Here is a 27,435-nt window from a genome sequence, read left to right as displayed (position 1 = left end):
AAGATGGGGGAGTGGATGTGGTATCCCGGCGTTAAAGGGGTGTGCCCTGGTGTCGATGCGCACCACACAGCTACACTGTTCTTTGACAGACGGGTAGTGTCTCACCCCAGGCTCCAGCGGGTAGCTCCACTTGGCAGGGTTCAACTCCCAGGGGTAAACTTGGCTCAAGTCATCTGACTGGCTGTAAAGGCCTGGCCCTGCAAACACAGGCCTCCTCTGTGGGCTGCGATGACCGCTTCTCTCGGCTCTTTCCACTACGAAAGCTCTCCCTTCTACGTCTTTAACCCGAGGAGCCTGGGTGTCTTTCCTGCAGTCCAGAGATGGGTGGGCTGTCTGTTTGGCTGACGCTGGTTGGTGTCCCGGCCCACTGTGATGGCCGTACGCTGGCTGCTCATAGTGGACGCAGTGCTGGCAGGAGCAGGGTTTGGTGGTGTTGATGTGCTGAATAAATCGGTGGTGTCCCGTTGTTTGTCCGCCTTCTGTGTACATGTCCAAAGAAGTCTTGTGTGGAAAACGCCTTAGAAAACAATTGGTTTCCTCCCCTCTCTGCTCCCTCTAGCCCAGTCATTCACTCACTCTGTTTTCCTCATCTGCGTCTTCCCACAAGAAAACTTTTCTTCAGCTCTTTTTTTCCCTCTCTACCCAGGACTTCTCCCTCCCCTTCCTTCCTGTCTGTTGTTTCCCTTCTTCTCTCCTGTACTTGTTAATCTCTAGACCCGTTCTTTTCTCTCCCTGGACATTTTTTCTCTTAACTCTTCTAACTTTTTCTCTACTCCTTCTTCCTCACCCTGTAGCCCTCTCTCCTACACAGGGCCCCTCTCCACCTCCCTCCCTCTCTGTCTGTTTCTACCTCTCCCGCCTCGTTGTTCTGTCTCATTTGCCGCTGCAGGCTTCCAGTCCTCTCTCTCTCTCTTCTCTCTCTCTCTCTCTCTCTCTCTCTCTGTGACTGTGTATTTCCCGTTTCCTCCCCTCCCCTCTCCCGCTCTCCTCTCTTTCTCCACCTCTTACTCTGTCTCCTGCCTCTAGTATATTCTCTCACATAGTCGGCTGTACCTGAATTCATGAATTCCTTCTTTCTCCTCCACTTAAAATCCAGCTGCCTAGTGGGGTTCCTACGGTAAAGGACACCGTATGGGTTTCTGTCTCTCAAAGAGTGTGTGAAAGAGTCCCAGCTCCGGTGCTGAGCTCATTAGCCCAACTAAAGACTTTGCACTCTGCAATTAAACGCTGCCTGGGATTCCTCGGTCGGAGACTGAAGGAGGAGGTAAGGGGAGGGGAGGAGAGACGCACTTGGGAGGTGGGGTTTCTAACATACACAGACGAGGGAGTAGACAGCACTCTTGACTCAAGGAGACAGAGCCATGGCCATTGTACATTAACTTTTTTTTTTCTGTATCTCCTTTTTCTACCTCTTTCCCCACCAATTCCTTCTCCTCTTTGTCCTTTGCCACTCCTCTGCTTCCCACTCTATCAATGTCTCGATTTCAATAGTTTCACCTTAACAGTTGAGCAAAACTTCCCTCTGCTGACGCAACCTTCACGCTCTCAAGTCCATACAATAGTGTTTACAAGCCACTTAAACAGCACACTGTCAGAAAAGTCAAACCATGTGTTCAAGCATTGAATGCATCATCCTTTTTTTTTATAAATCAATCTCTGCTCATTATAGATAACCATAATTTCAGATAAATGGATCAAAAATCTCTTTCAAACAAAAACAGAAAACCAGGATAAGTGATCAAGATCTCTCTCTCTCTCTCTCTCTCTTCTCCTTTCTCTCTCTCTCTCTCTCTCTCTCCAAAATAGCATAACGCGCCTGCATTGTGGCTCTAAATCCACAGCGACTGAAGAAGCAAGGTGTTTTTTCAAAGAAAATAACTGAAGCTTTGAAACAATGGGTTGTAAAAAGAAAAGAAAAAAACTATGAAAACACCAGGTGGGATTTGTCAGGGGGCCTGGTCCAAGCTTGTCGTAAAGTTTGCCTGACTGGTAGATGAAACCACGGAAGTGCCACTTTACCTTAACATCCTGTTCACGGGGTACAAACAAAAGCACACAACCTTCAATTAAAGTTCATTTAGATGTATTTCCCTTATTAGACTTAGAGCAACCGTGTCCACATGCCATTGTGTGTAATGTTTATGTAATAATTAGTAAAAATTTTGTATGTTAAGTTTGTCCATAATACATAGATAGCTAGGTAGATAGACTAATAGCCCATGTAGATCGATGATAGATAGATTAGATAATAGATATATCATAAGCCACTTTAAATTCCAAAAACGGAATGTCTTTTTTTTGCTTTACCAGTTAACAAATGCTTGAAAAATCAAAGTATGCCATCACTACAACTACACAAAAGAGAAATTAAGGCAACCATGGATGGTGCAGGCATAACCCTTACCCTAACAAAATTGACGTTGGTACTCAGTATGGTCCATGTCAGCACCTTTAATGCAAGAAAAGCAATTTCGCTCTACTTTTTTTTTTTGTAAACTGTGTCCTTTTTAGACTTTTGAAAACTAACTCTTTCTGCTTTTTTATTTGCCTTTCCTTGCCTTGAGCAAACTATTAGCTCTCCCTGGACATGTTTACGTACAAAAGAATATCAAATTTGTCATACTATCTGCACCCCTACCTATAGGTGGGTGTAGTGTTTGTGTGCATGTGTGTTGCCTCAGAAGGTTCCAAGCTTGTGCAGCTCTTACATCACACTCTTTTGTGTTGGCCTGCCCACCACCCGCTCGGCTGCACGACTGGAGGGCAACCACGAAGTAGAGAATGGCAGCCACACTCTCTGCCACTCTGTAACCTCCTGTCCTCACCAGGGTCAAGATGACCTAATTAGCACACATGGATACGAGTCTATAACAAGAGTTCAATATGGTTTTGGCATTTTTCAGATGGCATATGGCCTATTTACCCTCCTGCAGATGCATGCAGCCCAGCTATTTACTGATGCAGACCCAGGTGTCCCACATTGTGCAAATTGTTTGTAATTAGTGTTATGTAATGTAATTAGTTAGAAAGAAATTCTGTATGTGATATGGTTAATGTTTTGTCCATCATATCACCATACTGCCTTGGCTAGTTTTGGCCTCATTGAACTGGCTCCCAGTGTGTTAGATCCATTTAATATTCATTTAAATTACCTAAGATACTACATGAAAAAACACTGATGAACAGTTAAAACCGTATTCCATTGTTTCTCAGTCGGTGTGCAAACTCGTCAAATGAGGAACCCACTAACTGAACCCTAAGGAAAAGAAAATCTAGCTAATAATTGAGCCGGTGTTATATTTCAATCAGAAGAGACATGTTTGCAGATATGCAAAGGAGGTATATTGTAAAACTCAATATGGTATACAAAGTCTTTGGCGATTAGATTCTAATGCTATAGGGACAGCGAACCATCAGACCCCCAGATGGAATCTAGACACCGGTGCTGGCAACAAAGGAGCCCGAAGACCAGACCGAAGGACGCTCCGGACGGGTCAGTAGATAACTGGAGGAGGACGGGGAGGTGGAGGGATACACTCTTTACCTGCAACGACAGCTGAATAGCAAAGGGAGGAACAGATTTAAAGCAGGGTTGTGACTCTGTGATTGGCCCTTGCAATTTGTGTATGAGTCTGATTGGTTAAGCAGGAAGGCGAACGCATCCACCAGCTGATTCTATTAGGAAGAGAACATTGATTAAATCAGATCTTCTGAAAGAATTTACACTGAGCTATATTTCAATCAGGAGACTAGTTGCAGATATGTGACAGTTATACATGGCAAAAGGTACATTTATTAAGATAACAGCTGAACTGATTAGCAGCTTCTGCCTCAATAAAATGGTATTAAACTGATAAAATGATGATTGAAATGTGGAACTATGGGATTAAAACAAAAGTAAACAAGGCTATGTAGCTGACTCAACATTTGATGACAGTTTCCAGTACTTTTAATAAAGATGCAGTTTTAAATACTCTGTGCTAAGGACACATTTAGATTTGATACCAAACTATATACAGTATATTCAGTGAAATCCTAGTACAGTATCTCCAAAATATTAAATATTAAAAGGTTTTATTAACGTAACACTGGCAGCTTTGAGTCACAAACTGTTTTAAGTTTTTGATTTCTCCCACAACAAGCTCTTACACCCGCAAACAGATACAGTGTGTTTAATGAGTTCTCTGATTTAAATATCGGGTTGTGCTATTGTGAACATTGTGTTCACTGAATTTAGAGCCAACAGAAGTATTATACCAATGCAATGAACACATGTTCTTGCTACATTGTGTTCATCCCATGAGTATTTTAAACTCCCCATCCCATACAGTACATCATAATTATAACACTGCATAATGGAGCTAAAAAAAAGACCAGCAGGCAACAGTGACTCCCTCCCCCCCCAAAAATGCAGCAGTGAGTCCTACGGAGACACTTCTTTCATGCAGCTGCTCAGATCAGTGCTTTATTTTACAATGTATTAAATATGAGGGGCATCAACATGACTCTGCAGTGCTCATCTGTTTCACTTTATCTCCTTAAAATCTTCAATGCCTTTTGTTTAAATTACAGAAAATAGCTTTTACCTGCTTACTGTACTGGTCAAGTATAAAATTCGGCATTTGTGCAGTTTCTGCATATTTAGATCAGGTCAATATAACGTCTTCAAAATTATCTACTATTGTGAGAAAATTATAGCACCTCCTGAAGAGCGCCCATCTATGTGAAATAGCAAGTAAATCTTTTATCTAGCCTTGACATGAGGTTATATTTTTTATTGCAAGAAAAGACCAATGGTGTGTCAAAAACAGGATAAAATCAGATAAATTAAGCCAATTTGCCTTTGAGGGAAGATTGAGCTCACTAAGACAAAAATAGCCAGAAAAACCGCAGTCAGAAGTGATTTCTCCATCGTGGGATAGTGACTAGTGACAGTGCCGAGCCTATTTTACAGAAGATCCCGTTAGATCTGACACCCAGTGAGGTCATATCTTATATCAGTGCTTGGTGTGTGTCTGTGCATGTCCTGCATGTAGGGAACACAATGGTGACATTCTTCCAAAGAGGATTATAAAACAATTCTGAGCCAGGAAACCCAATTGCATCATGGTGTCACAAAAACGCTGCGTCATGCAATTCATAAGTTACTCTCTTTCAGTTTTTGTGGGAGAACAAAATGGTTTTAGTCTGACGTCTGGAAGCTGAGAGATGTGGTGTAATCTTGCTTTAAAGGACAGTTAAGTAGACTATCAAGCACATCACTGCTTTTATTCCTTCATTGTTTGTGCAAGGACGGAAAATTACTACACTGGGTAAACCTTGCCCACTCTGCGGGCGATTTGATTTCGCCCTGCAGCTCGGTCTGGAAACCTGCACGTTCAATTCTCCTGATTCAGTTCACAATTTTGCTGGCTTATCTACCTGGCACGCTATTGGCAGGTTTAACACAATGACGATAGAGAAGTGAACAAGCAACTTCTTGTTTACGTTCAAAACTGCGGCCACTGAACGCCACCAAAGCGCAGCAAACCCGTTAATGCCGCTGTTGCTTCTATGTCAACCTCATCGTTGGTCTGATTGGTTGAAGGACTATCTAATTGCGCACAGAGTCATTTGAACTATGTCCGTTGGTCATGCCTCTTGTGCAGAGAAAATACAGAACAGACTCCCCAGACCAACGCTCAATCTCAAATCTATTGGGGTTGGCTTGGTCTGGTGATAGCCAGAGTAGAAAGTTACTGTTAAGTGTAAAGTAAACTTACGTTTTCCTTTTCTTTATTAGAATCAAAATGAAAGCTTGAGACTATTTAACATGGTCAGTCAAAATCTGCACACAAAGTGTTTAAAGACCTCAGGGTGCTGTAGCTTACTTGTCTTTATGTGGGGAGCTTCAGGAACACCACATGGGAGTCAGCTGTTAATGGCAAAAGGGCACTAATGGACAGGATAATGATAATGATGGATAGAGTTGCCTAAAAAAGCACAGCCCAGATTGATTGCAGAAAGCTATTGCAATAATTTACGGAAAGGAAATGGGAGTTTTGCACTAAATTATTAAGTTTTGATTAGTCTCTCATTGCTAGACCTATCTCCACAGTGGTGAGGATAGGAGAAAAACGTGCTTTGGTTTTTTTGCATTTCTTTAAACCAATAACATTCCTCTTGAGTGGCGTTGAGCTCCGGTCGCAGTTATGGTGCCTCTGCAGAATAGCCTCGGGAAGGAAGTTGTTTTGGCAGAACATTTGTACATAGAGAGGCAAGCTCTGGAATTAAAATGGCTCTGCAGTTTGTATTGCAAATTTTACTCAAAAAGATAAATACAGTATAATTTCATTGTCGGTTGTAGCTGTGTAGGAGGATGTTTCCTTTATCAACCGTAGTACAGAATGCCAACACAAAGAAAGCGGAAGTGAGGGAACCAGATCAATCCCATAAATAAAACATTGACAATATAGACAAAGTTTTGCTAAATCAATGCTTTGAGGACTATTGCATTGAATGTAACAACTAAAAATACTTGTCGGGCTGAGGAGAACATTTACAACCCAGTCTCACGGCACTTTGTGAAATGGTCACGTTATTTAATCTATTGATTCGTGTACATGGACATGTTCATGTTGTTTTTTTCGTGGTGGCACAAATTTCAATTTAATGTTTGTCAATGGGAAGCGTTTTTGTGATGACAGCACAACTACAGTAGCGATTAGTATGAAAAGCTAAAAATCTGCGTCATGGAGGTTGGTTGGGGTGGTGGATGGGTCAAACAACACATGTCTTTCACCCCAGAGACCGCAGATCGTGTCCCGGCGTATGACGTGTCCTTTCCACGTTGTTCTTTTCCTTAACCTAACCTCCGTATAGATGCTTCCCATTACGTGCTGAGCACCACCAAAAAAAATGGAAATTGACAGACATTCAATTAAAATTCATGTTCACCACGACGAAAAAAGCCACAAATGTGCTCACCACCACGAAAAAAATGACATGAACGTGTTTGTGTTAAACAGGACTAAAAGACTACAGCCACATTGCAGCCACATTGCAGCTCTTTAAAGGCTTCATGCTAACTTCAGCATGCTAACATAAATACAATGACAATGCTACCATGTGTATGATCAGGTATAACATTTACTATGTTAACCAGCTTAGTTTAGTCTGTTAGCATGCAAGTAATTAAGTAGCACTGAAAAAGTACAACAAATGATGAGAACGTCATCAGTTTTGCAGATATTTGGACACAAACCAAAGTATTGGACCCTTCATAAGTTCAACTGAAGATGGTGCTAGTTAGTAAAAAAAAAAAAAAAACTAGGCTACAAAATATATATACATAAAAAGCCTCCTTTTAAAATGTTGGGCTTACCTTTTGTTTTATCTGGGAATTAAAACAGTGTGGTACCAGGAAGACATCACTCTGGGACATAAAAAAAGTCCAGCCTGGCATTGTCTAATAGCCTGGGACACTGACTCTAAAACAGGAACAGACTTACAGACTTCTTTTCACTCAGATCTGACCTGCAGCAGTAACATTCCCTGACCCAAATGAGCACAACCACGGTATTTACTAAACAGCTCAATGCCAAGTCCTTGGTCATTAGTCCGGGGCACAAGATTTTAAATGACCACTGCCAAAGATTATTGACTATATTAGATCCTTGACTTAAAACAATGTAAAGAAAATGGTCCCTGAGAGTCTCATATCATTTTTTTTTTTTAGGATTTATTATTATTGTTGCATTTTATTTTACTGTCATAGCTTGTAGTTTACTGTTGGTTTTTATATTTGATTATGTATAACAATGGATTATATTTTAAAAGTTAATCACGCTTTGTGTGTGAACATTTTTATCAGACAAATAGGGTAGTAAAAAGTACAATATTTGACTCTGAAATGTAGTGAAAAAGCATAAGGCAGCAGAAAGTGGTAATACTTAAGTAAAATGCAAGTAGCTCAAACTTAAGTAGGCCTACTTGAATCTTCTACTGTTTAGAAATGTAGCTTGGTACTCCATCTAAACATTTATAAGACAAGATTTTGTAATGACTGACTAAAGCAAATATTCCTACTTAGATCCACAGGGGAAAAAAATCTGAAACTTTCAAGGATCAACAAAAAAAAAGCACTACAAAGACTTTTAAAAGTTACGTGGCAAAATGGTGCGTGTTTCCAGCATTTACAGTAGACTATGTGGAGAATGATTCCAAGCACAGTAAAGAAGGGATATTATGGATGTCTGTGTCTGCAACCTCCTGAACAGCTAGAGTGTGATAGTCATGAAAACTCCATAGTATCAATACCTTATCTTGCATGGCCACTGGATTCTCGCGATATCACATATAACATGAAAATCCATCTAGTCAGGCTTCATGTAGTCTATATCAATAACGGTTTAATTTATGAGATTGTTCCGGCCCCGTAGGAGGTTCTGCCGGATGTCCCTCACCTTCTGCTTTCTTTGTGTTGGCATTCTGAACTCTGGTGGATTTGAGGTCTATGGCTAATTGCTCCGAATCTCTGCAAGGTAGATAGACTATCTGTCCAATCTGAGTTCTTTGTTGCACAACTAAAACAACTTTTGAACGTACATTTTCCACCTAACCAGGTTCCTTCCAGAGGCTAATTTGCTGAGGCACTGTTGCTCCATCCAGCACTTAGCGCCGCCCATGACGATTGAAATTGGTTTAAAGAAATGCCAATAAACCAGAGCACATTTATTCTCCTATACCAAAACGTTGTGTGGACAAGACCCTCCTTCGCAGTGCTGTGGAGGGAGGTCTGGCATTCCGAGACTATGCATCATGTTAAAGTGTGGTGTCCAAACAGCAGCGGAACGAACCTATCAGCGTCTGGTGAGGAACTACTGGCAGCTAAGGGCGTGGTTTAGGTGTGTGTTACTTGGGCATTATTATGGCTCCAACTACAGTTCTAGGTAAGCCTGATTGGTTGAGTTTAGTCATTGTCCTTGAGTAGTTAAAGGTTAGGATAGCCAATTGGTCAGGGGATAGGATCTTAACAAATCGGATTCCATTACCTCGAACGAGCATGGACACCTGGCCAATTGTAATGCGCATATTCTATTGAAGGGTGGGTCTTGCCTAGATATAACCCAATAATTAGCCCAAGAAACCAGAGCATGTTGTTATTATGTTATAATATATTTTGTGAGGAAATAAATAAATCAATGTGCCTAGTTGTCAAATAGGTAAGGATTCTCAACCTGGGGAGTGACATCCTTATAGTGGCAGTACATTTTATGACACTCCATTCAGTTTTTGAGATATTTCAGTCTGGACCACATTTCTCCAGTCTTTTTTTCTTGTGAACTTTCTTGCTAGATTGTTTTACTTCTAAGCCTCTAAACCCCTGATGATAGTTGACAAGTAGAGATGTCTATTGTTTTTATTTTGTGGGTCAAAAGCCAAAAGGTTGAAAAATTATTGGTATAAGGCAACCACATATGTGCACGATTAGGTATCCAGGTATTCAACACTGATCACGTAACATTTGGGGAATTAGAAGCTCCGTTCATTAAACACAGTAAGACCTACTTATTAAGATTTGATCAACTCCTTCTCAGATTTAATACTGCAAACATCCTTGCTGTAAAACATATTAAGCCAAACACGTTGGTTACGTTTTTTTCCAAGCTTCGTGCAGTTTTACCATTTGGTTAAATAGATACTTGGACAGAGCAAGCAATGTCCTAACCCTCTATTTTTGTCATTCCCCTGACCTTCAAGTTAACGGCTGTCCATTTGTTAACAGCAATCTCTCATGTTCACCACAAACAACAGCTGAATCATTCATTATCGACCACTGCCTTTGAACACAAACAGTGAAGCCTCCAGCCTTCATACTTTCGCATATGAGATGAATAGCTGTGCACTTAAATTGGTGCACCTAGGGAGAAATCAAAGCCGTCCTCGACCTGACAGACACTCACTGTCCACAGCGTTGTTTAATTTCACATCCTTTATGATTATAAGAAAAATTCTCCACGGTAACCAGTTAACGTCAAAATCATCATTTGCTTCTCACTACTTCATATCGGTTTCAAGCAATATTTCAGGCTCAAACAGAAACCTATTCTGAATAAAAATAAGTGTGTTTCTTTGGTGGATGTGTTCAATAGCTCTCAGTGAATTTTATTGTGTGTAGGCTACTGTCTATGGAAATGTACATAGGATGAAATATTATCTTTTCATGTACTGTGGAGACCCTTGAGAGCAACAGTTTCTTGCTGATGAGCTCATGACTTGGTTTGCATCTAATCTGAAGAGAAATGTGCCGACAAGGATTGAAGATCATTTAAAAGGGCTTTGTGACCTCATTTAGAGAAAGTTTGCAAAGATGTTCTCATGCAGCCTCTGTGTCAGAAGAGCTACTGAGGGGTTGCTATGCTTCGTGAACACCATTACAAAAAATATGGGCAGTCCTGCAAGACCTTGATTGAACCAGCTCCAAAAACAGCCAAGCCTGGGAGTGTGGTTTTACACACTGTGCTGACACAACGATCCATCTTGGCTCAAGCTATGCGACCTCTCTTATTTTCCTAAGTGGCACTATCTTATTTAGTGCCGCAGCACTCATTTTGCATTGTCTGTGAGAGCTGAGTCTTTTTCTGTCCTCTAAATCACTGTCAAACTTTCAAGCTCAGGTCCAGTCCAGACTTTATCAAATTTGTCACTAAAATAAAATAGCTTTTCATTAAAAGTAAGATCAAGACATACTTACGGTCAAGTGTAGTTTTCACGTAATCACATTATTATTCACATGTATAAACAGAGCAGAAATAGGCAATCAGACAATTATTTACCAACAACTGCGCCATTGTATATTATTTAAAAGTTCTCTTCCCCAGTGATACTGTGTTATTGTGCACATGCCTATATTACTAGATTACTTATTTATTACATTTCATTTGTGTGAAATCTTTGATATATCCAGTAATTCAATTACATTCTATTGATAGTATCAAATCATAGCCAGAGTTATCTCGAGACAATTTACAGATAGAGCAGGCCTGGACCCCACTCTAAAATTTACAAAGACACAACAGTTACAGTAGAGCAAGCATTTAATGTGACAGTGGCGAAGAAAAACGCCCTTTTAGGCAGAAACCTTGAGTGGTGAAGAAAACTTCCTTTTATGGAGAAACCTCGGACAAACCCAGGTTCTTGGTAGGCGGTGTCTGACGGTGGCGAGTATGGGTAAGATGAAAAGTGACAATTATAGTCACACTAAGGTAGTGCTATCAAACAATTAAAATGTTTAATCGCAATTATCACATTAATGTCATAGTTAACTTGCAATTAATCGCAAGTAATCACACATTTTTATCTATTCTAAATGTCCCATGATTTCTTTTTGTCCCATTCTTTTTTTTATTCTCATGTTAATGCTCTTATGAACATGGAAAAGTGGATCGGCTTGCTTTGTGCAAATGTTTTTTTCACTGAAAACAACATTGGCACATACCCTACTGTAGTGTTCAATTTCACACGCAACATTCTCACTTGGAATAAATAATCTCACACCATGTAACACTCAACATGTTACAACAATGTAACATCAATAAAAGGGTGAAAACCATGGCTTAATACTTTATTTTTTTCAAATTTGCTTTGAATATAGCAGTCAGGCTACTGCTCTTTATTCACCAGAGGCTCATCAACTTAGCCTCTTATTTCAGGAAGAAGGAACAGTAACAGTTACCTAGCTTTGACACAGATCACTTTGGTCTTGTCAATGGAACGTTTTGGCAACTTTGTAGTTGCCTTTTTAGTAATAAACTTTCCATTCAAAATCTTATTGGCATCCATTTCGGCACCTCACGCTTGCCATCCACTCAAAACATAACGTTACTACTCTTTGGCCCCCTCCCAAGCCCAAACAAGTGTGTGCAGCTTGGCTTTTGTTTTTTTCCCTACAAAAAAACTACAAAGTTTGCAAGGCCAAAAAGAACAAAAATTGACGCCATTAAGATGGGTTTGCGTTAACGCCGTTTAACTGACAGCACTACAATAAAGATAATGGAACTATGACTAGAAATAGTAGTTGTTGTAGTTTATGGCCTAACAAGGGCAATGCAAGGCGTGGCAGGATGTAGCAGGGCATAGCAGGTTGTAACAGGGCATAGCAGGATGTAGCAGGGCATAGCAGGTTGTAACAGGGCATAGCAGGGTGTAGCAGTGCATAGCAGGTTGTAAAGGCTAGCAGGAGTGCAGCATGCAGTGTAACAGAAGAGGTGTAGCAGGGCATAGCAGGTTGTAACAGGACGTAGCAGGATGTAGCAGGGCATAGCAGGTTGTAACAGGGCATAGCAGGGTGTAGCAGGGCATAGCAGGTTGTAACAGGACGTAGCAGGATGTAGCAGGGCATAGCAGGTTGTAACAGGGCATAGCAGGTTGTAACAGGACGTGCAGGGTGTAGCAGGGCATAGCAGGGTGTAGCAGGGCATAGCAGGTTGTAACAGGGCATAGCAGGTTGTAACAGGGCATAGCAGGGTGTAGCAGGGCATAGCAGGGTGTAGCAGGGCATAGCAGGGTGTAGCAGGGCATAGCAGGGGGTAGCAGGGCATGGCAGGGAACCTAGCAGGGCCACGGCAACAGCGTCAACCAGGATTTAGGAGCTCCGTGTGTCAAAGGAAGTCCCCTGGCAGTTTAAAACTACAGGCCTAACTAAGAGCTGGTCCAAGGCCAACCTGAGCCAGCTCGACGAGGGTTGGCAGATGAACCTGAAGACCATGAAGAGAAGCAGAGAAAAGAAGACATGCTGTGTCTTTAGTTATACACCCTCCCTGGCGGTAGCAATTTACATGTAAAATTAACTTTCTAATAAACATATAATATTAGAATGAAAAAAAGGAAACTGGCTAAAATGGGAAGAAAAAAACTAAAGCTGGAAAGAAAAGCAAAAACTAAACTTTGAATTTTGCAGTTGGAAATTAACTGATGTCATACTATATAAAGTTCCAAGTACAACCAAATAATATGTCTTGTTATGAAGACATGTTCAAAAGTACTTGCATATAGAAGACAGAAATATACAAAGTGCCTGACAGTCATATTACCACAATCTACACCAAAACAACAATGCAGTCCTTTTTTCTGCCATCATCCACCACCAGCTGGCTCCAGTCAGAGCAATGATTTCCATTAAACAACTTTTGGATGATGAACATCAGAATCACTCGACACTTTGGAGGAAAATTAACATAGTTTTTAGAGATTTTTAGGATTCCTTTGCGTAGCAATTATTTAAAAAAGAAAATAATTGTGGAGTCTTTAAAATAAGCCATTTTTTGCCAATGCATAAAGGAATTCTAAAATGTTGATGATTAATTAGTGTACACTAACTGCAAAAGCAGTATTAGCAGTGTATACAATTAGTGTGTAGTGTGGAATTTAGAGCTTCAATAATTATTAGATTAACTGATCACCAGAAATAGATCGGCAACTGTTTTGAAAATGAATTATTCATATAATGTTTTGACGAAGAAAAGAAGCCATTGTCTGACATCCCTTCAGGTTCTAGGAAATTGTGATTTACTGTTTTCTGATGTTTTATCAAATAAAAAGAAAAAAAACGGATTAATCAAGACAATAACTAACAGATTATGAAAATTATTGTTAGTTGCAGACCTTATGGAATTAGGACACAGCCATGAAACAGTAACAATGAGGACATTTTTATTCTTCACAGGAAACTTACTTAAGTATTAGTTAAAATTCACTAGACTTTCATTCAATAGCAATACAACCAACATAATGTGACCTTTTCTGAACAGATTATATCTGGAGGATTATTTATAGACTTTCAAACTGAAACACTTCAAACTTGCTCATTATAATGAACTGTGTTTCTTCTGTGATACCACAGAGGCACAGGGAGTCAGCGGTGCAGCCGACCTGGCAGCTTGGTATGCACCAGTGTCTCTGCCTCTCACTAACCACTGGAAGGGTCAAAGGTTGCCCGGCCAATTTCACAGATGCTGTTTGACTTTTCTGTAAGCAACTGGATATCTACTGACCCCACTGAGAGTCCAGGGTGTCGTATCAGGGTGAATGTGTTGCACATTCTGCAGCTGTTAATAAGCTAAATGATCCTGCATGTAGAACCTTATTATATTCTTCTGCTTCATTTTTAACCAAGAAGGTTTTTTAAGAAATTGAATGATATGATCTAATGCGCCTCCGATTAACATTCTTGTCACAAATCAATAGGTGATGCTTGATGGTTTTGCAAAGTCATCTGTTCACAGGAATTAATTATTGTTGCAATGTGCCAGTTACATATGTTTTTTTTGTTCTCAAATTAATTTAGCCTTGATTAGTTTTAAATGATTTTAAAGTCTTGCTATGATATCTGCTGTATCTTATATGTTTAAACCACTTTAATCAAACATAGAAATTATGTTGCTCGTCTTTTCCAATCCATTCGCAATCCTGCTAAGTCAACCGACCTTTAATAACACACAACACTTCCCATCTACAATCTTAAAGTCTCATTCAGACATGAATCGCCTCCAGATTGCATTAATGCAACAGCACCCTCTACAGCACATCCTCCAAAGTCCACGCTCTCTCTCTCTCTCTCTCTCTCTCTCTCCCCCTCTCTCCCCCTCTCTCTCTCTATTACATTACCCACTCTACCTCCAAAAAATCCTGTTGGCTGCACTTGCAGGAAAGGATTTAGCAGATCAATCCACCCCTCTATGCATCACATGGCTCCTTTCCATCTCTGAGGCTTTTTAACTGCGTGTCTTACACTGTTACTCTATAGAGCTTGTGCCAAATGACCTCAACCTTACTGCAAGGACAGAAAACTTACAAGTCCCTTCATTATTAGCCTTCAATCAAACATTAACAGATTTATTGAAGCACAGATCATTTCACTCTGACATGTCTGTTTTGTCTAGCCATTTTTGTGAATTTCAAGTAATGTAATGATGTAATGAATTTCAAGTAATGAATTGCCGACTGGATGTTATTGATTTATAGTACAGCAGAAATTATATATTTGAATTTCAGGCATAAGTATCACAAAATAAATATGAGAGTTAAGGGGCTTTTTGGACAACAGAGCTGTCAAAAGCAGTTTAGCTTTAATCTCTTCATGCCGTAGCTGCACATAATAGACAGTCAGGCCTCTTGGAGCCAGCTAGCCCATTAGCCTGGGCTAATGCATCTAGCCTATCCGCCATGCACTGCCCATAACTCCAGACTGGATCTGGTTTCACACAAAACCCACCTCATCTCTTTGTGTTATGAGAAACTAACACTACTAAACAATTAGTAAGTACATTTGTGTTTTCACTCCCATTCTAATACCTTTGTTTAGGTAGAAGCTGCAGTTACACGGTCAGATAAAGTTCCAAGGATATAAGGTGTCAGGCACACTTTTTCATCTCTGAGGTTATACATATGTATTGGGGCTTGTTACAAGTTTTGGGAATACTCTGAAATGAACAGATTACAAAATGCAGAACTTGTATATTGTACATGTACAGTAACAGATGTTAGATTCCTGTTTCTCCTCAAAATGTATAGTGGATATTGGCTCAATCAGAGGGTGAAATTGTTTTTGACCATGCCTGTGATCTTGGGTTTCACAGCTCTGCCTTGCTAAATGGACCGGGTGCATTAGGGGCCAGAGGAGCACACTGCAAAGTGCTCTTAAAAGGTGAGAGGGAAAAACAACTCGAGACAGCCTCCCTGTGTTTTTCAGCTGCCCTGCTGTAGAGCGACAGTGACATGTACCAACCATGTATGGAAGCGTGCATATCAGGTTGCAGCCATCAAATCAAAACAACCATCCTGATGGAAAGAGGGCAGAATGTACATCGGGGTATGGTGACTGACATGAGGGCCCTCATGCACTGGAGGGCGAAGGTTTTCCATTTTCTCCTCTACTATGTTACTGGAAATGTTGCAACAACAAAAACCCAGACAAGTAGTCTTTGGAAACAAAAGAGAGTGCTGGAATCCATTTTGATTGGTAACTAACCTTTTTTCTTCTCTCTTCTCTTCATTATTCATCATTCCAGAGAGGAACAAACAGAGGAGACAAGGACGTATTCACTTTTGACATTATTCTGCTTTTTCTAAGTTTTGCTTCAATAAAAGTAAATCTTATTGGGTACATTTAAAAACAAAAATGTACAGGGGTCCTTACTTATTGAACTCTTTTCATCATCGTCCTTAAAGGACAAGGGTCATTCTATATTTGTCTTATTGTCAACAGATGTCCCAGACAAAAAGAAAAAACAACAGTGTTTTACTTTCTCTTCATACTTTGCGACTTATACCGTGTCTGTAGTATTCATCCCAAAGTCCATTGGTTCTAATTGAAGATAGAACTTTTAATTTGTTTAAAAATATGTTCTAACTTGTTTTTCTAACAGAGCTGGGCACAGTTTATCTTTAGAAAACTTTACTCAAACACAGGAATATATGGTGCATTTATTGCAGACTACTTTCTACCGCGGATTAATAATTTGGTTCACTAGTGAGTATTTCTGGTAGCAGGACGGTGTTTGTGGGATTGACTCAAACTAAACAAAATTAGAATTAAACATTATAACGAAGGAACATGTCACCAATGTCACTAATTTCACTTCATGCTTATTTTGAGTCAATTCATAAAATCCTTGCTTCAACTCGTGCTACTTTAGAATATAACCCTTTAATATGTGCTCATTTACTATTTAACTTTATCCTATTTCTTTGTAGCTCTCAGTTTGACGTAAATTCATGAAAATCTACCAAAATTTAGAAGAATTATTTTATTGTATTGAATGTTATGTTCATTATCTGTCGAACTTATTTTTTCAATATAGAATGTATATTTCTTCAGGTTGCTTTTTTTCTTTTTGCTTTGTTGTGTTTATTATATGCAGATGGAAAAGTGTATGTAAATTCCAGAAAGAGTTGTAATCTTAAGAACTAATAAAATGTGTTGTTGAAAACTTAAAACATAAAACTAAAATCCTGGGCAGGATTGAAACAATGACATATCCTACAGACAATGTGTTCCTATACTGTGTGTTTCTGTTTGTGTCTTCCTCTCACTCACAAGCCCACATTTTCTCTCACTTCCACCATTAAAAGGGGTGACTCATCACGTTGAGGCAAATATGCCAATTGTGGTCACTATCAGCAGGGTGTGTAAATTCCACACCTGTCCCATCATCCTCTCTCCTCTGCCCTCCCCTTTTGTGCCTTCTCTCTTTCCACACATACTCCCCCCGTTGCTCACCCACACCTCACAATGGACAGCTTGAGGAGCCGAAAGCAGGGCTGTCTTGCTATGAACATGCAACAGAAAACAGATAGAAAGAAACCAGCAGAGCATGAACAGGTTTGACAACACTGAGGGCCTCTCTCTTGTGTCTTGTCATTCCGCGTTCTTCTTTACAAACAGGTAAGTGGAAATTCATACCTTTTAGAGGCACCTTTATGACTAGATAGAATAAAGATATCTAAGCTCCTTAGTCAATGTGAATGGTAAATGAAGTCAACAGCATGTGTTGGAATTATAATGTGATGCATTTAAGAGCATCTTTTCATGTTGTTGTTTTTTTGCTGAATATGGTGTTGCCAAATTGCTTGCATAGAATGATTTAGACTGTGTCACTCCTTCTGTTCCCCTATTTTTCTGTATTTCGCTGTCCTCCTATTACACCACCTTTTCATTATAACTTCACCATCTCTGAAATGTTTTGCTTGGTTCTCCCTTCTAGAAGAGACAGTTAACCTGAGCATGACAAGCCTTGAGAAGATGAATAAAGTAATGTATTAGCGTGACGGTGGAGGCTTTGTAATCCTGCTGATTGAATCTTTAAAATGGATCATCACACTTTCTTCTCCACAGGAAAGAAGGAGGTGGCGAGATGACAAAGGCTGCCGCTGCCTTTTCTTCCCCTGAAGCAGGGTGAAAAGTGACATAGTGGCAGTTGAGCTCAGGTAACCCTTGGACACTGATACCCTTGAAACTAATCCAACTCTCGGGATGTGTTTACAAGATTTGTGCCGCTGCGAGAGTTTGAAAGACAAGTCATTTTGAGGAGTCTGTGGTGATGACTTACTTTATAGAAGTGATGAAGAAATTACAGAATGCTCTTATTATGGTACACATTGAATAAATGGTATCTTACATAAAGAGATATTTTTGTCAATTAAGATTTAACTGATGCAACTTGGAGGTGGGAAGAGTCTAAATATGATCATGTGAACCTTGCACAGTCAAATCTTGCCATTTGATCCACCAAAGAGGAGTAAAATTGTTGAATATCAAGACATTTATCCCTGTGTACACAGCAAGATTACTCATACAGCTCTAGAATATGAGAGAGTTGTTTTCCACTAAGCAGTGATGTCATGACACCACTGTTTGGGCAGACTAATAGTTTATTCTGAAAACTGAGCCTGTGTCCTGAGGCTCAGACAAACTATCGGAGTACAAAAGATGAAGGTAGAGACTCTTTAACACCTGGGGAGGGACGGTATGTACCTACTGTGTGAAAGAGAGCCACATTTAGAGTTTATAAAACACCTAGTCGTGTCATTTATATACAGTTTACTAAACCTTCTCGCAATGGTCTGCAGAAAGATGAGGCCTGCATCTGTTATTATATTTGAGCGGAGGTGGAAAGTAACTAAATCCAAATACCCAAGCACTGTGATAAAGCACAATATTGAGGTGCTTTACTTAACTGTTTCCCTTTTCTGCTACTTTATACTACTCCTCTACATTTCAGAGGTAATATTGAAATGTTTACTCCACTACATTCATATGAAAGCTATAGTTACTTATTACTTAGCAAACTTAGATTTTCTAGACAAAATCTAACTTTTTTTTTGACATTAACAATCAGCTTACATTTCTTACAATTTACAATCATTTAATATCTTCTATTACAATAACAATGTAACATGGACATGTTTTACATACAGCTTGGTGATGATACTTTAGTTAAATAATATTTTGAATGGAATACATTTAGTATTGTTACTTTTATTTAAGCAAAAGTAAAAATATTTCCTTCACCAATTAATTTAAAGAGTGATGTGCGGCAATTCACTTTTTACGAGGCTTATTAACATGCAGGTTACTGTATGAAAAGAGCTATTCATATTGCATTTGAAAGTAACAATCTGTGGTCTAAGTCTTTGGCCAATCATCATTTTATGTCACCACACATTTTACATTCATATTAGTGACTAGTGTAATACATTAGACTAAAAAAAAGTTTGTTTTTATTAGCAAATTGTTCCTTTTTTATTTTATTTTAAGAGGTCTTTGCCTGCCGTGGACCTGGATTTTTCATTTGGATAAATCCCAGCATCAAGGCAGCCAGTGGATCACGCAGCAGACAGTATTACTTGTACAGGTCTGAGCATAATTGCAACCTCAATCAAATCCATGATCTCCATTCAAAATCTTTATAATTGTTTGCAATGTATCAAGATATTTTCTTTCTTGCAGAAGGAGACACACATAGCTCAGATTACATGCTGCAAATGTCATTCTGGGAAGACTTTTCTGAAGATGCAGAACTTAGCTCATTAGTGAGCATTGAACCAAACTGGAATTGTTCACAGTGGCTAAGTTCAGTGTCTGACATGAAAGTATGAGCTCCCGCAGACCATCCCCAAACAAAGAGATGTGAAGGAAGAAGGATGCACCTGATGAAGAAGCTGGGCCACCTGTACTGTAAAAGAGGAATGCGTTAAAAGCCTTTGTATGTCCAGACACAATGTACAGTAGTCAGCTTCTCCTGATTTATAGGGGGTTTAAATGAAGAAGAAGTTAATTTTTAAATTTCTATTTTTAGTTAAGATTATTTCATAAAGTTGCATATTTTATTGTATATTGGCAATGTGTCAACTATGGACTTACGTTTCCCCCACAAAATTTTAAATGGATTAATTAAATTTTGTGCTTTCAATAATTTTCGGATGGGTAATTTTGCCGAGTTGTGCACTCCTGTGCCTACTGAACTGGATTCAGTGTGTCTTTGCAGAACTGGCTCAGTACAGCAGGAACAATAGTGACACCTATTGTGACACCATCAGTGCTTACAAGGCTGTCAACATTGTCCCCATTAAAATAATAAAATGGAACACATTGCAAATGACCAGAAGCATGTTTATCAAAGCACTCGGCCACAGGTATTTTGTCGGGAGTGATGAATTTGTGTTTCTGAAACAAAAAAAGTGATGAGTGTGTCTGCATATCTGTGTGTATATGTGTCCAATTTGTCTTCCTGTGTGGGTGAATCTGGCTGCCTGTGCAGGTAGTCCTGATCAAGCAGCAGCTGATTTGTGCTGAGTAACACTTCACGCTGCCTTCTCTCATTCCTCACACCATGATAAGCTGTCAGTGTGTCTGCGAGCTTCTTCACTAAATTGGGATACACTGGCTCTGCAGTCATCATATACCAGACAGGACAGGCGTTGCATTAGCATAAGCAAAACAAAATGTTATTGATTTTGGATGTCCACGGTTGTCTAGGTACCGTGTGAATAATTTCTTTTCCCCAGCCTTTGTGAGGATTTCAACTTGGACACAAAGACAAAATCCTGTCGTCAAACATCAGCAGCCGTTTCTCCAAATCAGTTAAGTTTCCACCTTGAACTTCCACGCTACATCTCGGCCTATCTTGTATTTACTTCTGTGGTGTTTTTTGTTTGCTTATTGGGGACGTTGTTGTTATTAAAAAAAATAGGAAAGAAGTGTGTCCACTTGTGAAGATGAGATAAAAACATCCACGTAGCTGCAACAGAAAGTGTTCCACTGATTCAAAATGAACTTGTTTTTTTCACCTAGAAGAGAGCTGATGATAAAACTGTGGTCTGTATGATCTCTACAGTACACAGGCCTTTATTTGCATGATAGCGCCACTACTGCACATCACAGGCAAATTTCAGCCTTGCACAAACCCCTCCCTGACACAGCATCAACATTATGCTCACAAAAGCACCAATGTTTATAGCAGGTTTGCGTTGATTTGCATTATATTGTACATGTGTTAGTTACTTATATTCAGTCACTAAAGGTTCACTTATAACCACCACAAGCACAGTTTTAATCACTGTTGAACAGTACAATTACCACAGCAGTCCCAAAGGATAGTTACTTAATTTACAAATACTTCATTGGGATTTGTGATCACCAGCAGTAGCTCTACAAGTCACATATTTTTAAACTTAACCTTAAAATAATCTTACATAACCTCCCAACCCCCTTTAAATAAGTAAATGCTTTTCAAAACCAGAGAACCCCTTAATTTTCAGATGCTACATTCACAAGACAGTTTGAGGCCAAAATGTGGACTAAATTTGTCAAAAGGTTTTGGAGCCTCTGGACCAGTTTTAAGAGTGCAGACTGTGACACAGGAACATGCCATTAAAACCTTGGATAGATGATAATTTCTGCACGGCTATGGTTTTATTGTTTTGACTGTATTGTTCATTTTTTTGGTGAGACAAACACATTTACTGACATTGTAAAATAAAGTTATATTCTATCCTATCCTATCATTTTTTCTATATTTTCTGTTGTGCTCAAAGTAAATTATTATTTTAAGAGTGTATTTAGATAATTAATACTGATGTGTCAATGTTTAAGCAGCATTTAAATGTTGTAGTTGCCCGAGGTGGAGGTAGTTTTAACTACTTTATATACAATTAGGCATTCAGTCCGGTGATTCCCAACCTAGGGGACGGCCCCTCTAAAAAGAAGACAAGACAAGATAAATCTGGAGGGTTGTGGGATGATTAAGAGAGGGAAAAGAAAGGGGGAAAAAGTCCTGTTTTTTAACTTTTCACTAATGTTTTTTTCGTGAATTGTGTTTTGGATCGTTTTACCTTTTATTTATTATTTAAATGATACCATCTGAGACGTTTTGAGGAATAATGTGTCTTTGATGAATTCACAGACATCTGACATGTTAGGGGCCCAAATAAGACAATACGGTTGAAATAACTGGTTCAATTTAATTATGTTTTAACTGTTTTATAAGCTTATCATACTGTACGTTCTAATCCCTAACCTTATTTCCATTTTAAATTTTAATCTAAATAGATCTACTTATTATAGCTGTCAAATTAATATCAAATAACAGGTCTTTGTTACTTACAGAATACATGTCTTTTTTGTGCCATGCTCTCCTTGTGGCTGTGACACCAAAACAATTCTCACACACACACACACACACACACACACACACACATACACACACACGAGGCCCATATCTAGCTTTCTTTGTTTTATACAATGCATATAAAATAGAATGGGTAAAATATTTTACAATGATGCAGTAAAACAATACAACACCAGGCTTTGTTTCAAATAACAATGGAATGGAATAAAATATAGTGGAAAAAGTAGGTTAGTGAGGTAGAAGTAATGAGAGAAAATTGAAATACTCAGGTACTTTAAAACACTGCCTCTTGCCTTCATGTGATAAAATAGACTCTGACGCTGTGATAATTAAAGATTCCACCAGGGGGTGCTCAAACCACACAGCTCACCCATCACAACATTTTAATGTTAGTTTAAAAACTTCTCAGTCGTAAGCATAGACGTTCTCTATTAACTTCTTCTCCTCGGTAATGTGAAAGTGTCACCTTTCCTCTCTCTGTCACAAAGTCCTGTAGACTGTGTTTTTCTGCAGTTTTATCTCCTGCTTGCTAAAGTGTAACGTCTTTCAGGTCAGTAAAGGCAAACCCATTTATTTTCACCTCGTGGACGGGTGTGTATGTGTGTGTATGTGAGCCAGTGTGTGGCGAAATCTAGGAAGTAACGTCAGCCTTAATAGTCTTCGACCAGGACGACGCGGAAGACGTTAATCCAACATTTCTTGAAGACACTGTGATTTATTTAGTGCGATAATGTCACCGAACTGCTGGGAAATATCAGGTGTATATCCAATATCTAATATGTAATCATTTTAAAACTGATAGATGATTGAGTGAGCCAAGTTTCATTGGCTGACCTTTATTTGGAAAGCTCAGGTAAAGAAACCCTCAAACTGTGGGATTGGAGATTGTAGCGCCAGAGAGCTTCCTCCTTTCGTCGCTTTCAGGAGTATTTCGGCTTTTAAAGATGGAATGAGCAGGTCTTTTTGAAAGGTGAGACTTGTTTTTTTGCATTGTGCACTTGTTTAACACTTGTATTTGTCACCTGGTCTGAGGTATGTGGGAATTGTGATGGGGATAAGACCAAGTGTCAACTGTCATTGATAGAGTAGGCATTTACGTGTTGATACAGTTGGACATGTGTTTTTTTGTCCTTTGCAGAGGTTTTTGTACCAGAAATAATGAATTTTACTGTATTTAGTATATTTGGAATGTCCATGGACTCAATCTTAGTTCAACACAGTTCTCTGACCTTAATTCTTACTTTTTTTTTCTTCATATTTAACTGGCATTTGGTTACATTATACAGGATGTGTGTTCCTACAGTGGATGATGGCTGTGAATCGGGGCACTGAGTTACGCTGAAGCCTGCCTGAATATCTGAATATCAGGATGAACGCTACAGATGGAGCCGGGCCCCCTGAACAGGATGGAGAGGTCCGTGTTGTGCAGATCTACCCCAGGCTGCCCCAAAACACAGCTGCCTACTGTCCCCTGCAGGTCAGCGGTAGGGACACGGCAGAGGTAGTCATCCACAATGCCGTGGCCACTCTGGGTCTGGATGCCAGCCAGACATACAGCCTGCTGGAGGTCAGGAAGAACAGTGGAGAGGAGAGGTTGCTGGAGCCTGGGGACTGCCCTTTGGAAAGGGTCCTGCTGTGGCCACCCGGGGCACAGAGGTGGCACCCTCAGAGCCATGGGTACTACTTCATCCTGCAGCACCGGCAAGCCAACAATGGAGGCAACCCAGCAGAAAGCAGCAGAGAGGACTATGATGACCTCTGTAACCTCCAAACGGTCACTGAGAAGAGTATTCTGGATGTTTTACGCCAGCGCTTCTACAAGCTCAAAATCTACACCTATGCCAGCAAGATCCTAATTGCCATCAACCCTAATACGTTCCTGCCTCTTTATTACAATCCCAAGTATGTCAAGTTGTACGAGAACCAGCCACTGGGCAAACTAAGCCCTCATATATTTGCCATAGCAGATGTGGCTTTCCGTGCCATGCTGAACAGGCAGGTTAACCAGTGTATTGTGTTATCTGGTGAGAGTGGCTCAGGGAAGACTGAAAGCCGCAATTATCTCATCCACTGCCTGACTGCCCTCAGCCAGAAGACGTACTCCAGCGGGCTGGAACGGACCATCCTCGGGGCTGGCCCAGTGCTAGAGGTAAGGTCCCTGTGATGTGAAGCCGGCCATCAGTTAAAAACACTTGACACCCCACGTCTGTTGTAGCAGCCCACAATGTTAACTTTTTAGAGGCTACATGACTTCTCACGATCTGCATCAGAAAATAAATGTACACAGTTATCATCAGTCTATTAAAAAATCTTAGATTGGAGGCTAAAAATATCAATCAACAAAAAGTGAATCAACAACAATTCTGGTTACCAGTAGTTTGTTGTGCAAAACTGACTAGGATTTACTATTCTTATTATTGCAAATACAATATCTTTGGATTTTATTGTTAGTTGGACAAAGCAAGCAATGGAATGGCATTGCAAAGATCCTGAGAAGTTTCGATTGGAATTTGTTTTTCTTATATTGTAAGTTTATCGAGTTCTACAAGCTGGGGGGGTGGTCATGCTGTCCCTTTTTTATAGCGAGAGTTACGGTGGATGTGCTCAAAACATAGCGCAGTTGCCAATCCGAGCAGAGGAGAAAAAAGTTGTAAGGTTGTCAAATGGTTGTAAATATACAGTTTTAGGCTTCCGTTTGTCCATGAATAAATGCTGCAGCTCACCAAAGTGAACATCAACTTCAGCCCTGGAGGCAGAACAAAGTCACATAAGTGCTTCCCGACAACAGTCTGGAAGCTGAAGCAACTCGGTTTTCCCTAAGACCAACATTTGAGGCTGTGCCTCATAATTGTCATTAGATGTAACTTATGTCTGGTCTGTTTTACAAGGAAAATGAATTACTCAACACTTCAGATTAGTAATTCATAAGTCATTCAACAAATTAAAAGGCTATTCAATTGTTAAGTTTATTAAATTAAAAGAAAGTCTCAAATATTTTTCTCCAACAAATCTTAGCCTTGTTTTTTATTTTTTTATTTAACCTTTATTTATCCAGGTAAACTGTTTGAGAACCAATTCTCATTTACAACTTTACATAGTTAAACACATGACACATAGAACAAGCAACCGAATTAAAAGGAGATAAACATACTGTACAACTTTACATAGTCAAACGCATGACACATAGAACAAGCAACTGAATTAAAAAAGACAGTCAACGAAAAAAGATAAAGAATAAAAGCTTAAATATGTGTGTATAAATATGATTCATGATTGTCAGCAGGAACAAGTCACATTGTCACATGAAATGCTTCTTCGAAACCAGTTGTTAGTTGATTTAGAGAATAATTATCTCGCTGTCTAACCATCCGATCATCTGCCTTTGCTGCAGCCTTCAGTGAGTGACATGAAGCGAGACTCTGCCATCCTGACTTCATAGAATCATGGTGATATGAGTTTGTTGATCAACAGTGTTGTGTGTGTGTGTGTGTGTGTGTGTGTGTGTGTGTGTGTGTGTGTGTGTGTGTGTGTGTGTGTGTGTGTGTGTGTGTGTGTGTGTGTGTGTGTGTGTGTGTGTGTGTGTGTGTGTGTGTGTGTGTGTGTGTGTGGTGTGTGTGTGTGTGTGTGTGTGTGTGTGTGTGTTTTCATGTTTTGTTGCTCTAGGTTAGGGTTCAGAGTCTAAATGAAATTGCTTTTGACTCATACACACTGCCCATTCATTTCTCATATCCTTTCTTTAGACCTGTAAATCCCGTCTGTTCAAAAACAGAAAATGCCAAATAAAGAAACCACTCCCTTTTTATATAGGGAATATATGATATTTATAGATAGTTAGATAGATACAGTAGATTAGTGCAAAACACATGGCGCTGTATCAGCACCATGTGTTTTGCACTTCCTGCAATAAAAAAAACCCAGTAAATCAGCGTAATCAACAAAAACCACAGAAAAAGTTGTGTGATCTAAACAGGAAGGACTCTATGGTATTTTGTCAGTCATTTACTGTTAAGACAAAATGCTACAAATGACATCAAGGGCCACAAACATTTACCAGTTTAAATCTTCCATGCTGAATTTTTTATGTCAGAAATATTTTGTCAGTGTTTGCATAGTTTTTTGTTTTGTGATGTTCCTAAGACATTTTGGTTTGTTGTGAAGCTCAGATATGTCCTTAATTCAAATCACAAGATGCAAAGCAGTGTTTGTCTACTAGGAATTCTCACTTTTTTAAACTTCAGTTTCACTCTCGCTTATTTAGGTTTAAAGTTCTCTTTGTTGGCTACCACATCTAGCTAGTAACCATGTCAATGAGTAACAGGACAACACATTTGCCCACATTTTTATGTAAAGTGTGCTTTCAGTTTCAGTTATAATAACGGATTTGAAACTAGGCCATAAGCTTTTTTAGGGAAACACCCCCTCCTTGGAACTTACCAAACATTGTGTTTTAGGAGGGGGGGGACTTATATTATTATTCTTTTTTCTAGGAGTCTGAGAACTGACTACAAATAGAACTGACAACAAATCTGCAAGTGGGTAGCAAGGCATTTGTTGGTTTCAGTTTATTTAAAATACAAAACCTATTGTTTTCTTCACTAGTGCAGAGCCCGTTGAAAATGTGCCTGTTTGGAACGGGCCGATTGCTTGGCCTGTGGTATTCCTGCTATCAAAAACAAATTGTAGGCTACCCCAAAATTACATACACAAGGACCCCAAACCACTTCATATGCAACTCCCCTGTATAGCCTACTATTGACTTACTGATTTACCTGACAGAGAATGTTGCAGATTCAGAATGTAATCTCAAAATATCACAATGACGTGTGTGTGTGTGTGTGTGTGTGTGTGTGTGTGTGTGTGTGTGTGTGTGTGTGTGTGTGTGTGTGTGTGTGTGTGTGTGTGTGTGTGTGTGTGTGTGTGTGTGTGTGTGTGTGTGTGTGTGTGTGTGTGTGTGTGTGTGTGTGTGTGTGTGTGTGTGTGTGTGTGTGTGTGTGTGTGTCCACCAAATAAGGACAACAATGTTACTCAAAAACAGTGTCTGTTAGCTTGCCTATAAGTGGCATCACACTCTGTCTGCCACTTGTTGTCTGTAGCTGGTTGTGCTTTGCATGCATCCAGGAGCTACAGCAGAAAAAGCCATTGTGTGCTTCTTTTCCCGATATATACTTAATGATAACTTTTGGATTTCTAATCCAAACAACTCAAACTTTGCACCACACTTACCCGTGCCCGTAGCAAGACCCCTGTCAAATTTGGAATCCATCCG

The 27,435-nt window shown here is 39.6% G+C and overlaps 1 protein-coding gene and 1 long non-coding RNA gene across 12 annotated transcripts in view; both read left to right on the top strand.

The window, feature by feature from the left end:
* Positions 1-27,435, top strand: part of LOC116698725 (uncharacterized) — a 350,926-nt gene that overhangs the window by 51,924 nt on the left and 271,567 nt on the right. The window lies entirely within an intron of this gene.
* LOC116698701 (myosin IXb) overlaps positions 22,616-27,435 on the top strand; it is a 31,023-nt gene continuing 26,203 nt past the window's right edge. For 4 of the 11 annotated variants that reach the window (XM_032530801.1, XM_032530802.1, XM_032530803.1 and 1 more), the window contains exons 1-2: positions 22,769-23,139; positions 23,473-24,318. In XM_032530801.1, the coding sequence (XP_032386692.1) occupies positions 23,539-24,318 (780 nt within the window). In that variant the 5' untranslated portion in view covers positions 22,769-23,139; positions 23,473-23,538. Of the gene's footprint in view, positions 22,720-22,768; positions 23,140-23,455; positions 24,319-27,435 lie in introns of those variants that run through there. The other 7 variants (XM_032530799.1, XM_032530797.1, XM_032530793.1 and 4 more) reach the window with 4 other exon arrangements.

Source organism: Etheostoma spectabile, chromosome 12, assembly GCF_008692095.1.
Source record: "Etheostoma spectabile isolate EspeVRDwgs_2016 chromosome 12, UIUC_Espe_1.0, whole genome shotgun sequence".
Taxonomy (NCBI): Eukaryota; Metazoa; Chordata; class Actinopteri; order Perciformes; family Percidae; genus Etheostoma; species Etheostoma spectabile.
This window is presented reverse-complemented; position numbering and strand designations above follow the sequence as displayed.